The sequence below is a fragment of the Wyeomyia smithii genome, chromosome 2 (assembly GCF_029784165.1).
Source record: "Wyeomyia smithii strain HCP4-BCI-WySm-NY-G18 chromosome 2, ASM2978416v1, whole genome shotgun sequence".
In the NCBI taxonomy this organism is placed as follows: Eukaryota; Metazoa; Arthropoda; class Insecta; order Diptera; family Culicidae; genus Wyeomyia; species Wyeomyia smithii.
In genome coordinates this window covers 235659739-235677346 of record NC_073695.1, presented here as the reverse complement: position 1 = coordinate 235677346, position 17608 = coordinate 235659739, and the positions used below count along the sequence as shown (strand labels likewise).

The 17608-nt window shown below is 44.7% G+C and overlaps 1 protein-coding gene across 38 annotated transcripts in view; it reads right to left on the bottom strand.

Annotated features, from left to right (window-relative positions):
* Positions 1 to 5537: 5537 nt before the first annotated feature.
* Positions 5538 to 17608, bottom strand: part of LOC129721659 (ryanodine receptor) — a 93724-nt gene continuing 81653 nt past the window's right edge. For 21 of the 38 annotated variants that reach the window (XM_055674462.1, XM_055674466.1, XM_055674456.1 and 18 more), the window contains 5 exons: positions 10505 to 10598; positions 10194 to 10445; positions 10096 to 10113; positions 6504 to 10007; positions 5538 to 6444 (listed from right to left, as the gene is read on the bottom strand). In XM_055674462.1, the coding sequence (XP_055530437.1) occupies positions 6229 to 6444; positions 6504 to 10007; positions 10096 to 10113; positions 10194 to 10445; positions 10505 to 10598 (4084 nt within the window). In that variant the 3' untranslated portion in view covers positions 5538 to 6228. Of the gene's footprint in view, positions 6445 to 6503; positions 10008 to 10095; positions 10114 to 10193; positions 10446 to 10504; positions 10599 to 10893; positions 11001 to 17608 lie in introns of all 38 variants that reach the window. The other 17 variants (XM_055674473.1, XM_055674477.1, XM_055674476.1 and 14 more) reach the window with 3 other exon arrangements.

The following is a 17608-nucleotide window of genomic DNA, read 5'->3' as shown; positions in this document are numbered from 1 at the left end:
TATTGTCCACGTTTCATGCCCGTAGAGAACAACCGGTATTATGAGCGTTTTGTACAGGTTACACTTTGTAAGGGGCCGTTTTAGTCTGCTGTACTGTTCTGCCACCGCCGCAGTTGTTTTGCCGACATGTTATGATGCTGGCCATGTTACAGCAAAGCAAACGAATTGACTGTATTTGTTGAATATCATACCCCGCGTGCTGATGTCCGCTCGATTCAAAACATTCTGTAGTGCAATGTTGAAGAGCAGGCGGGAGAGACCTTCACCCTGCGGGATTCAAATGTACCCAATAATCCACCCGAAATCCGCACATAGCACTGCGTCCCATCCACCGTAGCTATTGTCAGTCTAATCAGCTTCCCCGAAGAGCCGTTTTTGTCCTTCCGAGGATCTGCCGTATGGTAAAGGTTTGGTCCGTCGTTGACCGTCCTTCCTCGAAGCCGGCCTGATAGCTTCCCACAAATATTGGCTAGCGGTGAGAGTTGGCGAAAAATGATTTGGAAAACACTTTGTAGGCGGCATTCAGAACAGTTTTCGTACGATAGTTCCCACAGTCATATTTGTCGCCTTTCTCATTCCACTCCTCCGGTAGCTGTTCCAAAATTCTTGCAATCAGCCGGTGCAAACAGCTAACTTACTTACTTAAATGGCCGTACATCCTCAGACATGGCCTGCATAACATAATTCTGCCATTTTGATCAGTCCATGGCTGCCCGTCCCCAATCCTGCGGGCAACCCGTACTTGCCAAATCATGCTCCACCTGGTCTAACCAATTTGCTCTTTGCGCTCCTATTCGTCTCGTATCAATCGGATTCGAGGTGAGAACCAAGTTTGCAGAATATTATAGGAGTATCATCTTGACGAATCCGTGGCAACAAATATTTTTTCAAGCATTGATAGACATAAATATCCGCATTCATGGATCCATTTACGATGAAAGGTTTTGAAGTTTACCGCAAGAGCAAATTGTCTTCCACATCATCATCTTCCTTCCGAATTTCCAGTGAGAACTGACACCCGTCCGCCTTGTCAATATCATCATTTTTACGAAATGTGAAATATTGCGGTCCCGGCAATGCTTCCAACTTCGAAAACGTTTGATGTTCTTGATAAAAATCGTGTGGTATAGCGTTCGTGCCGTTGTTTTCACGCTGGTGTAGGGATTCTTTTTGCAGCTTGTTTTTCTTGTACATTTTTAACTCAGATCTTCCTTTGGCTCGTTGAACTTCGGATTTTGAGATGTTCAGCTTTTTGGAACATCGCGAACTGAAACATCTTTTGCTTTAGAGAAAGTTTGTTCGATTTTGTTGTCCAACTTGGGGTTCATCGTTCCTGTTTTTCGTCCACCCCGAAGCAGGTCCGCGAGGCAGTTTTTCTCTCTGAACTTCCGGACCGCAATACGCACCGCTTTCACACCAACGTTCTCCAGTTTCGCCAACTTCCTCAGCGATAATCCTGGAACAGTGCACCATCTGTGTACGGTGGCATGTCGTTATTCGGAACTTCTACCTTTCTACAAGAAGGGAGATAGACTCGACTGTAGTATTTACCGAGGCATAACCCTACTCAATTCCACTTATAAAATTCTCTCCCGTATCCTGTTCCAAGGGTTCGCCATAGAAGGCAGAATCACAAAAGGCAGAAGACCGAAAGGCAGAATTCTATAACCGTACACACAAGCCAGAATATTTCAAAAGGCGGAAATATAAAAGGCAGAAGGTACGAAAGGCAGAATCACTGGAAGCAAAGCCTGACTCACGATAGCCAAGTGCGTGATGGCAAATTGGTGCGAATCCTGGTCACGGTACCGAAGCTGCTGCTATACATTCATTGTTTATTATTATTTGGTAACCAGACTTAATAACTGTCGCAAGTAATGACTAGTTTCGAGGTGCAAATCAAGCCTAATTATTAGATCCGAAACGCGCAAACTGGTTTGGCTACGGGCTAACGGGTATAATTTACACTAGTCTCAACGTCTTATTGGGTATAATTAACATAAAACAATTCATGCGGCGAAGACGCGTAATCGAGGGCAAGGAACCGAGACGGCACAAAGCCGCCGTGGTTTCCGCAGTCCGAGTCGGTCGCTGATCCGCCATCGGAAGCGGCGGCCTCTCGCATACAAACGACTGATCTACTGGATTTCTAGGATTATTGAAACAGGTTTTATTTTCTTTAGTTAAGTCCGAAGGAGCGGTAGTGAGTAAGGACAACATACACTTAGACAATAGAGTCGGCCAAAGGAAAATATATGACACAATATTGGTGAAGTACATAATTAAAATCGAATCTGCCATTACTCTTTGTGATTCTGGCTTATGAAATATTCTGCCTTTCGTACTTCTGCTTTTCGTGATTCCGTCTTTTGATTTTCCGCCTATTCTAGCGACTGAGGCCGTTGCAGGAAGCCTTTGTTGAGGAATACCAATGTGGTTTACGGGCGAGAACATCTACACGGCTCAGTATTCACCTTCAGACAGATCCTCGACAGGTTTTATGCTTGAGCATGGTTTTCCAACAAACCTAATTAAACTGTTACGCGCGCGCTTGACGGTTTCACATCAAGCATCAGGACAGGGAGCGAATTTTCGGACACGTTTGTGATGGTCTAAAGCAAGATGACGGGCTCTCGAATTTGCTGTTCAACATAGCTTTAGAAGGTGCAGGTGTGCAGAGGTGTGGCACCATCATCGTGAAGTCTCACTTCACGGCTTTGCGGATGACATCGATATCACCGGTGTTAATCATAGAACTGAGGAGGAAGCCTTTACGGCTCTAAAAAGAGCCATCAACACTGCCAAAACGAAGTACATGGTTGCTGGCAAAGAGTGTGGTAGCCCTACAGGCGTCGGTGCTGTGGAGGTGATGGATGGAGATATTGATATGAGGTGAACAGTAGCGGACAGGAATTAGGTATTACGTATTGAGTAGCAAGGTTCCGCAGCTTACAGATTCGCACAAAATTTGAGCTCTGCAGAACAGTGATTCTTCTGGTGGTTCTCTACGGAAATGTAACGTGGAAGTGGAAGGAAGCCGACCAACGAGCGCTTGGAGTTTTCGAGTTGAACTTCGTGATCAATACTCGGTGGTTAACAAGAAAATGGCGGATGAATCACGAGCTGTACGAAGTATACAAACACGTGTAAGGAGGATCCTGGTAAGACCTCTAAATACCCGACTTATGCGCCAGACGACAAGTTGTCTGTCAGGAATTTCAGATCGGTTTGCCCTGGCTAGCTTTTATTCCCCAGTCTTACCGCAGAATCCACCCTCAGGTGTTTTCCTCCAACTCCAATTTCCCAAGTTCTTCCCAAAACCAGATTTCTTGCAACTTCCTAAACGTATAAACACTCCTAATTAAATTCCTTCCCAAATTCTATCTTTTATTTCCCTTTTATATGCGTGAAGTTAACTGGTAGCAACCAAGTTCGAACGTTGAAAACAACAAAAAATGTTTTTGTAAGTTTTTCCAAAGTTTGGGAATTTATGTGATTTTGGTTTTTTTCTCACTCTCCTAATCCCCTTTTTCTACTATCTTCCTGGTCCCTCTAAGGAACAATCAGCTGATCTCCCGGAGCGTATTCGCTAGCCAACAGGAACGATCGGTCTGGTTGTTTCTTAGTGCCCTATGTGTGACGTCACTGTTTCATCTACTGCGTGAGTCGTTTTTTCCTAACTACTCAGTTTTCCCCCTACTTGACAATCTCGTTCCCTACTACGTTTTTACAGGTTCTCCGGTGTGTGTTTGTGGGTGGGGTATTGTACCCACGGGTTCTCTCTTCAGAGTGGCATTCTAACCACCCCAGCGGTGGTTTGCGACGGCCGTCGAGTGATGCTGGTGCGGCCAGGTAGGCAGAAACTGGCAGTGCTGGCGGTCGAATAGTTGCTCGGCGTTGGCGCCGATGCCGTTTCGAGCGACGCGGCTATGAGGGCGATGGCTGACTCTGCTGACGGACCGACGATAGGCGGAGACAAACGGCGTCGTCCGTTCGAGGATCGGGACCTTCGGAAGGCTTCCTTCAGTTTGGCGTGAGTCGGGGGGGATCTCACTGGCGTTGGGAATTCTTTCCCCAGATAGACACGCTCGCGGTGTGTGGCACCCACTGTAATGGCAAGTGGTGCTCGCGATGCCGAGATGCTGCACGATGACCAACGCTCTCCAAATGCACCTATAGAGGTACGCAACCTCGAGGCGATAGGTACCCCTGGGGGGATCACCCAGGTCCACCGATTCAATAGCTTGCCAGCGGTAGTGCGGCCGAGCCAATTTTCAATGCCGGGATGTCTGTGGCTGCAATAAGAATGGATGCGATCCAGAACTGGATTCCCAACAGCGGGAAGCCACCACGTGGCTCCTACCGAACCGAAAATACCCCATTAACACACCAAGTATTTCAAATAAAAAAAAAACTGCACTACCTGCTTTGGCCGATATCTTTGTTCTTATTTTACGACTCACTTCCTATCCTTTTCTATTCCCTAGCTACAAATGAATCAATTTAAATATAAATTCTCGACAGCAAAACGGACAAACTCACTCGTTAAAATTTTACTATTGTCACTCGACTCACGACTTTAATAAATTAACTATTTTCACCTGATAACAAACTCTGGAAAAATAAAATTAAAAATTACAATCCGAAATTTTCTACTTCGACTCAATTTTTACTTAATTATCACGATTGTTAATTCCGGTTTGTTTGCTACAAATGAACTTCGATTCGGTTTTTAAATATGATCTTTCTAACTCGGCGGTCTAAAAGGGAAAGAACAACGCTTTCTCCTCTTAGGCTGTCCAAGCCTAGAATTCTTCTTTTCCTTCCTTTTTATATTACTGTTATTCTTAGTTCTAAAATTTCTAACTCTAGGTTCCGATTTCTTGATAATAATCTTCCTATCATCAATTTTCTTCAATCACCCACTCCCCCTATATGACCTCATCGATAATAGTTTCGCCCATAACTCCCTACTCATACTTTTAGTATGCTAATTCGAGCCCTGTACCGTGGGTTGCCTGACCACAGGTGACCTACTTTCCACTACTATTTTTTTAGACGGATGTTCGTCATGAAACGCTCTCAAACTCGTTTTACACGCTGATATTAGGCCGCATGAATAAATGCGTTTGCTGTACTCATCCCGTGCAAATCTTACGGGAGAAGCAGAGTAACTTCTTTTATTCACGGCAAGCACGGCAGATTACAGTGGGTTGGCCACGTAGCTCGTATGACGAATGAGCGACCGTCAAAGATAATATTCAGCAGAGCCTTGGATAGAGGTCGACGACTTCGAGGCAGACCCCGTACGCGTTGTATACGTGCAGTTGCCTAGGGGCGACTGGAGAGATGCAGCCCAAGCCCGAGTTTTATGGAGGCGTATTCTGGATTCGGCATAGGATCTCTTTGATCTATCACCATAAAAGCAAAGTAAGTGGAGCTAAACAATTCGAATTTTAAAACAGAGATAGGGGAGGAAGTTTCGGTTTTAAGATGTCAGTTAAAGCAAGGAAAGTAGATCAAAACACCGTCTAGCATCCATTCATAAGTAATCGATCTGTTTTATTGTTAAATTTGTTTAAAATCTTTTAACAAGATAAAAATGTAATAATAACTACAGTTTCAATAGCTCTCTTGTCCGTCTAGTCGCCATCAAATTGTTCTTCTTGTTCTAATAATGGTTGCATATAGTAGGTAAGAATTATCAGAACAACGATTAGAAATAAAACATCTCAGTTTTTTTCTCCAATGTAGACAAACAAATAATATTTTTTATCGCATGTTATTTTCCGAAATTAAATATAGACTTCGTTCGTAAAACATTCTGTACATGTGCTTGTAGCATTTTCTACTTGGTCGTTTCGCTCAATATTTCTGGGCGTACTCAGTGTGTAGCGTGCAGTCACGTAGTCGTGTTGTGGTTGTTGTTATGGAACATTTCAAGATTTCGATAGAGTGTTAAATTGATCACGAGTTTGGATGTTGACTTCAAAAATTACATTTTCCCTAGTTAGGTTGATTGATTTTCACAAAGTTATCTTCTCCTAAAATTTTCTTTAGCTACGAAAAATGTGCTTTTGATCGTAAGGTTACTTGGAATATTTCTTGATTTACGCTTAAACGGATTTCAAAATATGTCTTTAAAAACCATCTTCTACACTTTGATTGTTAGGTTAGTTTGTTTTGGTTTTGTTCGTTTGTTGCTGCATCTAAGTTTTTTACAAAAAATTAACTTCCGCCTCCGCTCAATTCGTCCTCGTACTGCTTTCTGAAGCAGTCACCAACCGGGAAGAAGTCCCAGCACCTCTGTTGGTACATGTTCCACACGTACGTTTCCTGGCCAGTGTACTCGGTGTCCGGTTTATTGATTAAATGCATAAGGAAGAACATATAGTTCGCTAGATTATGCTCTTGAGCAACGTGCGTGTCGAACCCGTGTGGCACCTAAGAAGTACGAGTCGTCATTGAAGAACATCATATCATAAACAGAAGCTTCAACTTACCTTATCAAAGTAGTCCTTGCCTATTCCACAAATGAAGCAGTTGGACTCCATGTCCTCCTTGACCGACTCCAGCTGATCACGAAGCTCTCCGAATGCGTCAATGATCAAACCCTGGATGATGGCAAGCAGGATAATAATGACGAAGAAGAAGAACGAAATGTCGAACAGGATGCGGTACACTTCATACTCATCACCGTCTGGGTCACCGATTTCATCACCAATACCACCGCCAGCTCGGACGCCCTTGTAAAGATGAAAGACAAAGCAGGTTCCCATGTCGTGACACTTGCGATCCCCTTCCTCACCGTCGTCATCCTCTTGGATGTAAAACTTGCGGAAGAAGTTGAATGCAATTACCGTGTAGATGTACACAATGATCGTCAGCAATATCACAGTCAAAACTAACTGTTTACCGTTGTGAGTAACGGATTGCAAGATCGTACGTAGCGTTTTGAAACCAACCGCAACATCGAGCAAGTGGGCTGCGAAGAAAAAGTTGTTGAAGTTACCCATCACCGAGAACGAGAAGTACCACAACGAGTAGAGGAAAGCGTTATCGGTAAACGTGACGCCAGCTTTCCAGATTTGATATCTCCAATCGATGTTAGCGACGAAGTGGAAAAAGCCACCACCTCCTTGGTCTTCTTGAGCAGCGAAAGCGTTCTTTTCCATTCCCAGCAAGTTCGAGATCGAGTCGAAATCATACGTTTCACTGTACTTCTGTCGGACCTTCTTCTTCACAAATTTGTCCCAGTAATTGACGGGGAAGGTTTTCGCGGAAATTACCAGTTTATCCCAGTGCGATTTAAAGTCATCATCTTCCGGTTGCTCAGCAATGAATAAACCATCGAATTCTAGTCGACGAGCAATTTCTTTCTCACGCTTGAAAATGGCTAGTGGAACCTTCAAGTGGTAGTAAGCTATCAACATGGCCAACGAGACCAAGCTGTGTAAGACAGCGGCCACCCGCATCACGTGTTCCATGTAGAAGAAATCTTCATCGACTTCCACCTTTTCATGCGGATCCTCGCCATCTTCTCCTCCTTCTCCACTACCACCTTCACCACTTCCCGCTTCTATTGCTGCGTCAACCAATCCGGAGCCTAGTCCCGAAGCCAATCCCATTAAATCTTCATCGGATCCTTCCGATGGTTCATCATCGCCAAATGTCGTTACCTTATAGAACAGCAGCATGAAATTGATACAGAAGGCCAAAACCAACGCAACGTATTTGAGATTATAGAAGTTTCTAGCCAGATAGCTGACAGCCTTCTTCGTATACTTGGAGAAGTCGATCTGGTTTACTGCAGCAGGATCCTTCGTTTCCGCAGAAGCTTTCTTCGATTCAGCTTCTATGCTAGCTAAGGTAGCTTCCTGTGCTTTCTGTGCCTCCGATCTCTCCTGTGCGGCACGTTTAGCTGCTTCGCCACCTAGCAGGTCAACCAGAGTCATAGGCGGTTCAGTACTGGCTGCTTCAGCCGACGGTTCGGCGCCACCATCTTCAGGACTGCTTTCGCCGGTCTCCTCAACCGACGAAGATGGACTAATGGCAGGAGACTCGTGAGGCTGTACGCGATACTGTCCGTTTTCCTCTTTGCTGATATCCAGTCCGAAAGCTTGCACTGTTCCCGGTGGTTCTTCCGTTGGTAATGGCGGTAACGCTGCTAATGTCGGTTCCACTTCCTGAATCACTTCTTCCTCTTCTTGCGCCGATCCACGCATGAGTGACATCAGAATGTTTACCAAATACTTGATGATAATCGACACTCCGTAACCCGAGTAGTAGAATGCGTAGAAAATCATCTTGAAAAAGCCGACGATGATTTCCGGGAATGATTTCGACTGCAGAACGGCGATTTGGTGCTTAAGATTCGACGGGGAGATCATGTATACCGAGTAAGAGAGTCCATCCTTGACGGCTTGAATAGTACGCTTGATTGGATCTTTTGCCGCCCGTTCTTCCTCCTCTTCGCTGATATATGTAAAAGCGGCTTCACGTCGTACGTTTCCTCCATCGTCATCGCTGGCCATTAATCCTGAAGCGTGCGTCATTTCAAAGATTGCATCCTCGCAGAAGTTCACGAAAGCCTCCAGTTTTTCCTTGTCGCCACCCTCAGTAACGATCGAGTAGAAGAAGGCACGTTTGGATTCTTTGATCTGCGGTTTCTCCCACTGTTCGATGTTGGCTTCCTTGATTTCGAAGTACACTCTTTCGATTCGCTTGGATGAACCCATGATTTCGATGCGACCCAGGAAGGATTCGAAGTAGTTCAGAACAGATCCGGCGGTTTCCAGGAAGCGTGCTAGACGTGGCTCGTTGGGCATATGCTCGGATAGATTGGTCAGTAGTACCGCTAGATTGAAGCCGATCTCTTTGGCAGGTTCGTGGAAGCGATCAACGAAGCCGATGTAGTCAATTTTTCCGTCGTGATTCGTTTCACAGCAGGCTAGCAGGAAATCGATTTCCTCCGGAGTGTAGCTCTTTTGTTGTTCCATCTTTTCGCGGAAGTCCTTCGGTAGAATCCATCCATCGCCGTTGGCGTCTATCTCCATAAAGCTAGGCGACGAAGTTAGATCTTTTAGTTTCAGGAACATGTCGAAGTATTTGAGAATAAGCTCTACGTTGGATGCTGACTCGACCAGAGTGTCCACCATCTGTTTACCGATAGTTCCGTTGACAACGTTTCCTTCAAGCATGGAGAGCATCATGGTGATCATGTCTTTCTGTAGATTTAGCAACTCCTTCAGCAGATCGACTTGACTGGAGTGCTTCGACAGCTTGTCCTGCATGTGGGAGAACAGGAACAGGAAACCTCCGACAGCATCCCACAGACGCGAGTGAGCCAGCGCTTGCTGATTCTGAGTACACGGACCCTGGATGACTTCAGTGAGGGTGTTGAATACCTGACTAGCAACTCCGATGGCTTTGAAGAAGTTCGCTTTTCCTGCTGGATCAATCAATTCCTTGCTGGAGTAGTGCCAGTAAAAGTCCATGATGGATTCCTGAAGCCGCAGCAGATAATCGACCGTGCAGATAACCACGTTCACTGTAGTAGTGTTGCCGGCTTGGGTTCGCAAATAGTTCTGCCAGTCCAGATTGTGACCCTCGCAGGTCAGTTGAATGAATCGGAACAACGCACAGGTGAATTCAGCGTCATGCATATTCTTCTCGCCGGCAGCTCCTTCGGCACCAACTCCCAGACCTTCGGCTTTGGTGTTACGCTCGAAGGCGTCCAGATCGAGAACGCTGCAAGAGTTCATCAAACCGGCGATTGAAGTGAAGAATCCTACATCCTTCTTCTCCTTGAGATGGTTCAGCATACCCAGCTGGATGTCGATGTTACCGCCACGTAGAATGGCAATGCCCAGCTGTAGTGTCCCCATCACCATGTCGGACGGAACTCCTTTCGAGGCTGATATGTGCAGCAGGACCATTTCCGCAACGCCACGGTTCGCTAGACGGGCCTGGTGGAACAGTAGCTTTTGTTTCTCCATTTCTTGCTCCTGTGGAAGTAATAAGAAACGTTAATTTTAGTATTTTATAATTGTTTTAAAAACGTTCTCTACTAAGTATTGAGGTTAGTTTTCTTACCACAAGTTTCTCCATTTTCTTTGTTTTGTAGCGTGTAATACAGGTTAGTAGTGTGAGATTGTTTCAACTAATGCTGAGTTGGAATGCGTAGTACTTACATGAATGCTGGCACCACCTTCGTCTTCACCTCCACCGCCACCTTCCTCTTCATCGCCGCCTTCTTCCTCTTCTTCTCCGCAAGAACGCGCGATGATACTCGCGTAGGACATGTATAAAGCATCCTCCTGGAGGGCGCCACTTCGCTCGGTCATCGCACCCCGACAGAAGGTAGTGACCAATTGAGTCAACGGATCCGGTTTACCTTCTTCCTCTTCCTCTTCCTTTTTCTTTTCCGCATCTTCGAAGGTTTGCTACAATTAGGCTTGGATTACCACCATTTCGTTACTTGTTACAACCAGAGCGACTTTACCGTGAGATCTTCAATCATAACTTCCTGACCGACATTTTCGTCCTCCAGCCACAGCTCCGAGTAGGTTCTACCGAAAATGTTGCAAGCACGATGCCTATGGAAATGAACCACCCCCAGACAAAAAGAACGATTAGTATTCGTCTCGCATAGCCACGAGAATGTTACAAAGAAGAAAGCAAGCATTAGTCAACTTAAATTTGTATGCAAAAGCAACAAAAACAGTACCGGCTAAAATCGCAACGTTCTTTGCGGAGAAAAACGTAAACGAAATGCAAACGGAAGGGAACAGAAGAAAAATTCAAACAAGTAACAAATAATCGCTGAAACACAATGGCACAAATGGTCGCTAGAACAATAGAAGAAAAACAAAAATATAGTGGACAAGTCACCTGCTCAATCTATACATTGGTTTTGCTCTTATACATGCAACAGCCATTTTACGTCGTGCTTGTGACAAACTTTGCTTCCAATTAGAGGCGGTTTTTGGTCGGCATGCCTATATATAGTCGGTGGTATCCAAGTTAGTAGATTATAATGCGGTTAGTATAGTATTGAGCCAATCGGTAGTGTTTTACGGTTTCTTACTAGCTAGAGAAGAAGGGATATAAAAGGAGCTGAGACTCGTGATGATGAACTATGAGAGGGTTGGGAGGGTGGTTGTGCTGTAGTCAGTATGGCATCACTTGTTGGGCATGTATGGCTTGTGCATGTGCGTGGGTTTATTGTTCAGTATGCTATCGGGCAGCGCGTGCAGTCACGTGTGTGTATGTAGCAGTGAGAAGATATATATGAAAGTGTGCGGGTTTTTTTTTCGAAAAAACAGACCTAGAGAGATTGGAATGTGTCTTAGACCGGAACAGAAAATGCTAGTCGGAAGTGGTTTGCGTGGGAATTTTATTTCTCAAAAACGTGTCATTCAGTGCAAATATAGCCTCTCTCAAAACATTCAATAATGTTGCTGATCAAAACTTAAAACAGTAACAAAACATGGTTCGCTTCCACATAAAAAAATCTAGTGCTGGTTATGCAAAACTTTACGACGAGAAAGTTTTGTTTCAGACTGCGCCTCTGTTGTTGTAAACAAAAACAATTAATTTTTTCCCGTTATGTTGCCTTTAATCGATAATGGTAATTATATTCAACTAAAACCGATAGCACGCGATGTTTGTACGGATACTATTGCTAAAGAAAACTTCTTTCCAAAACCAACAATGTTCGAACCTGCGTTAGCAATGGTCTATGCGAATGGTTATATACGCTGATTTCACTAAATATGGCACGGTTTGTAAGTATAATGCTTGTTTGTCAACTTCACTAAACTCTTAGTGCCTGATGATAACGGGAACGATTCTAGCAGAAATTGTATTACTTAATTTTAATAGAGCTATTGCAAAAAGGTTCCAGTACAATTATGACCCAAAAAATTTGTTTGGAGCAGCTCACAACAGCGTGTGGCTCGGAGAATGCTGGTTTTAGCTGATTACTGCTCTAGTGCTATCGTAAAGCGTGAACTTTGCACCTCGGTAAATTTTTGCAGCGTTTTGCGGAAGAAATAAATTGTGCCAGTCAACATGATAGTAACCTGTGGTAAAACACATTGAAGCTTGTGGATAAACGATGGGCCCTCCCTATAAGGTGAAAAAAGCAGCCAAAGACCTGAAACATGGTAACACAGCTGGAAGGGATCGTATCGTGCAGTGCAGGAGGACTCTCATGACCTATTCATAAAATGATTGCCGTTTTGCTTCCAGTAATTGTATATCATACTCTATAACTCTGCTTTCAGCTTTCTCTTTCGTATCATGCTACAAAGAGTAACGTTATTGCATCAATGTTTATCTTTACTAGCGTGATTAAACAATATATATATATATATATATATATATATATATATATATATATATATATATATATATATATATATATATATATATATATATATATATCATGATAACATGCCACAAGCTTCCTAAATAGACTATACGGTAGCGTACGATCCAGTTAGGCTTAAACATGGTTGTCAAACCAAACCTATTCGGCTGATCAGCCTTGACGGCTTCACCTCAGGCGTAAGAAAATCGCTGACTTATTGGTGATGCTAGACGATTCAAAGGAAAGCGCCGACTTGTCGAACTGACCGTTCAATACTGATTTGTAGAGTGGAATGTTTTCTGGCAGGGACAGCATTTGAGGCGCTTCGCTAAACTTCACAACTGAATAATTGTCTAGAATCGCAGAAATTCGCTGGAATTTTAATCGGATGGTTCAGAAGCAAGCATAAACTCGTCTAATGAACAGAAGTCTACTGATCAGTGTTAAGACATTTTTTCAAAGAAATAAACATACTGAGGGTCATTTTCCCTGACCGTTGTACGCTAAGTCGCCCTAGTAGGGTGGTAGCGAAAAAGGGTTAATTAATTTTCGAAAACCAACTATGTAGATTTTGTTTATTGGCCCGAAAAATACCATGTACAAAATTAGATTATAACTACATCAGAATATGTTACATGTAGTTTGGAGCGAGTTGCGAGCCATTTTAAAAGACAATTCTAGAAAAGCACATTGCCCAGAAATCGGCTAGGTCTCAGAGAGACGATTTTCGGCCAAAAAATCAATTTTCGGGGTTACACCAAATATAGACGTTTTACGCCTTTTCAAGTCATTTGGCATACAAAAAAAATTTTTTTTTCCTTGGTAGACTTTCGAGGATCAAAAAATCACAAATTTTAGCGTTTTGAGGCACCCCCAAATCATGTCCGATTGAGCTAAAATTTTGCTCAGGTCATTTTTTGGGCCAATAAACAAAATCTACATTAGCGGTTTTTGAAATTCGATGTTAAATTTTTCTTCATACAGTTCATTGTCCACAGGATCAGAATTGTTTACGGAGAAGGTAATGATGATGGCCGCTTGGACACGATATTTTTTTCCAAACACATGGAAATCTGCAAAAACAAAATATATTGGTCGATAACACAAATTCTACAGATATTCTGGTTTCACGGTAGAACCATTTCTTTTGTGTTTTTTGGAAAGGATCTTCAGATATGTTGAGTACATGCTGAAAATCTTTCAGGATTTTCAGAAAAATTAGATATTTTTCTTTTCAGCTGAACTGTAAACTAAATTTGATATCAGCGCCAGCGTCGTCTTTAGTTTCATCTGTCTATGAAACAACTTTTAACCTAATTTAGAATAATTTCTACATTGACCTTTTCGGAAGCTTTCTTTTACCTTAGGTTGAATTTAAATCATTTTCTTTTTAATCTTTTTCTTTCGTTAGGATTACCTCAATAAAATTTGAAATCATTTCGCTTTTTCATTTTCTTGATTTTTTTCTGTACCCCAGGAGCGTTCCCAAGCTGATTGAATAGAAGTTTATAAGAAAGAATTTGCCATTGCCATTGCTTTTGGAAGCATTTTTATTTTCTTCTGTTTCTTTTGTACTCAAGAAGCATTCTTCAGCCCCCTCTGGTTTTGGAGGCGTTTTTCTGCTCATGAAATCTTGACTATGACTATGCATGACTGAATGGACAAACAGTGCTGCTGTTACTAAATGTCAAATTAGGCACTGGACTTTAAATGACTGGATACGTGTAATTCGAGATCCTAATGTAGTCATTCATCTCTGTCCAGCAGCTCATATTTCTACCCTCACACATTCCGGCAAAATGGAATTCCACACTTCTTTCGAGTACCGCTATAGTGGCAGCAAAGCAGCGGAACGGGGCGTCGGTTTTGTAGAGCTGGGAAATCAGAAAACAAGAGTCATCCATTGAAGGCGGATTAAGGGCAAATTCTTCAACTACAGATCAATTAACACCTACGCGCTGAAATACGACACATCCGATGATGTCGATAACGAGTTCTATAAAAATCCGCGACCAGAGGAATAGCCACGTTTGAATATTCGGATACACACCTGGAGACATCCAAAATGAAAAGTCTGCTTCCAGATCGATCACGATCACGTGATTGAATGATTGGACGAATACGCGCAACAGCTTGAGGCGGTGCTCCCCACGGCGGAGGGGCTGCCTCTCGAAGACGGCTGGTGCAGCATTCGCCCAGCTATCGGGAAGACCGCAACGGCGACACTAGGAGTGGAAGCACCGAGTGGCAGAAACGACTCTAGACGGGGAGTGCGAGGCAGCGGTGAATGAGAAGAACCGGACCTGGGCGATATACCTGGGCAGGTCAACGAGAGAGAACAAGGCCAATCACAAACGCGCACGGAACGACATGACCACGATTCTCAGACTGAAGAAGCGCTAGCACGAGGATCGTGAACATGAGGTGCTGGAGCAGCTGTAACGTGCCAGTGAAACGCGGAAGCTCTATGAGAAAGTAAACCAGTCCCGCAGAGGCTATGTGCTGCAAGCCGACATGTGAAACGACGCGGATGGGAACCTTCTCACGGATGCCAGCGAGGTGGTCGACAGGTGGAAGGAGTACTTCGATGGACACCTGAATGGCGGAACAGTAAACAGAAGCGGAGCAGAAACTAGCCTAGGAACACCAGCAGCGGATGACCGAGTACCAGCCCCCGATATTCATGAAGTTCTTTGTGAGATCGGGAAGCTGAAAAATAACAAAGCCGCAGGCAAAGACGGACTGCCGAGCGAGCTCTTAAAACATGGAAGAGAGGCGCTGGCTAGAGCGCTGCACTGGATCATTTCCAGGATTTGGAAGGAGGAAAAACTGCCAGACGAGTGGATGGAGGGAGTCGTCTATCCCATCTACAAGAAGGGCGACAAGCTGGAGTGCCGCAATTACCGCGGTATCTCGCTTATCAATGCCGCCTACAAAATACTCTCACAGATCCTGTTCCGTCGTCTATCACCCTTAACCAGGAGGTTCGTGGGTCAATACCAAGCGGGTTTCATGGGAGCCCGTGCCACCACGGACCAGATCTTCTCAATCCGACAGATCTTAAAGAAATGTCGCGAGTACAACGTGCCCACACATCACATCTTCATTGACTTCACGGCGGCCTATGATACAGTCGATCGAGAACAGCTATGACAGATCATGCACGACAACGGATAAACTGACTCGATTGATCAGAGCCACCATGGCGCAAGTAATGTGCTACGTGCGTGTTTCGGGGATACTCTCGAGTCCCTTTGAATCGCGCAGAGGGTTGAGACAAGGTGATGGACTTTCCTGTTTGCTGTTCAACATCGCTCTTGAGGGTGTGATCCGGAGGACGGGCATCGACACGAGGGGCACGACTTTCACAAGGTTTGTTCAGCTTCTGGGATTCGCGGATGACTTCGACATCATATCACGTAACTTTGCGACGGCGGAGGAAACTTACGCCCAGCTGAAAGCCGATGCTGGGCGACAACGCACGGAGGACCTTAACGCTCTTGGAGTTTTCAAGCGGAAGGTGCTGCGGGCTATCTACGGTGGAGTACAGACGGACGACGGAGAATGGCGACGGCGCATGAACCCCGAGCTGCACGCGCTACTTGGAGAGAACCCCATTGCACACCTGGCGAATGTCAATAGGTTGCGGTGGGCCGGTCACGTCGTAAGGATGCCGGACGACAACCCTGTGCAACCACTTCTCTTCAGCAACCCTATCGGCACCAGAAATAGAGGGGCGCAGCGTCACGATGGCTCGACCAGATCGAAGGAGACTTGTGGGTGATGAGACGCCTGGGAAACTGGCGAAACACAGCCCCAAACCGAGCAACATGGCAAGAGAGGTGGTAGGTATGACGCGTTGAAAATAGCGTCACGGCTGGTTTGATGGTGAGTGCCGGAAAGCAACGGACGAGCAGAATCGTGCCAGGAGCCGCAGAGAGAGATACAGGGAACTAGAAACGATGTTCGGAGTTTCTATAGAATAGAGTCAGAAGTAGGAATTTTCCTGTGCCGGTGATGTGTGATGACAAGAACGGCAACCGGCTTACTAGAGTGACAATGAAAATCGATCTTTCGAAATTCGCTTGGAAGTAGTGCTCAAAAGTTTCATCTTCTCGAGAAAAGCCACGAAGGCAAAATTTAAGCTCAATCGGACTTTGAAACACGTGCCTCAAAGCGGTCAAAGTTTCACGAAAAATATCGATAAAAAACACAGGTAGTAGTTAATGAAATTGACGATATGGATTTTTTTTATGCCAAATGTATTAGATATGCATCGAGATTTGGTCTTATCTAAAAAAAAATCCGAAAGAAACGGACTTTCTGGAACCAAGCTGGTGGGGAGACATGTGGTACACGGATGGGCGAAACGGCTCTTTTGCAGGAGCGGCTCTGGACCGCTCACTGAATTCACGGGCGTTGACAGTTCGTGTTGTCTCGGTAAACTTAGAGTTCGCGCGAACCATCAGTATTGGTGCGTTCAAACAACCGTGGTTCATTTTCGTGAATCGTTCGTTCTTTCGCTCTTTGCTAAGAACCGGTTCATATGAACGGCTGTTCGTCCATCCCTAGGCTCCATAGTTCTGCAGATGACATTTTTATCATCGGTATCGACTGTGGGACCGCGGAGAAGGCCTTCGGGCCTTTTTAGAAGAAAACGGGGAAGCTGGGACTCAGCATTAACTCTGCCTAAACAAGGCACATGATAATTGGTACACTTGTGACATGTGATAACGATATGAGAAGTGAAGTGAAGTTGCAGGACAGGGCCTTTAACGGACTACGTAAGGGGCCATCCACATACCACGTGACAGCTTTGGGAGGGGGTGGTGGGGTGTCTGTCCACGGAGGGGGAGGTGGGGGGGTCAAAGTCGTTAAAAATCTGTCCACGTGGCATGTGGATGGCCCCTAACCAGTTTGTTTGCTAGTAGTTTACAAACTCGCACAAAAATAGCGCTGTATAGGACGCTGATTCTTCCAGTTGCTCTTCAAGGACATGAAACATGGACGCTAAAGCTGATCGACGAGTGCTCGGAGTATTTGAGCTTCAAGTTCTGCGATGGGTACTTGGCGGTAAATTGGAAGATTGGGTGTAGCGCAGAGCAAAAATAAGTTTATTCAATAAGCTAGCCGACCGACATCGCTAACCACAGAACCACGGGGACCACAGTAGATCTATTCTAAGAGAGACTTATTATGTCAAAAGGAAGGAGTGGATCTATCGAAACTTCT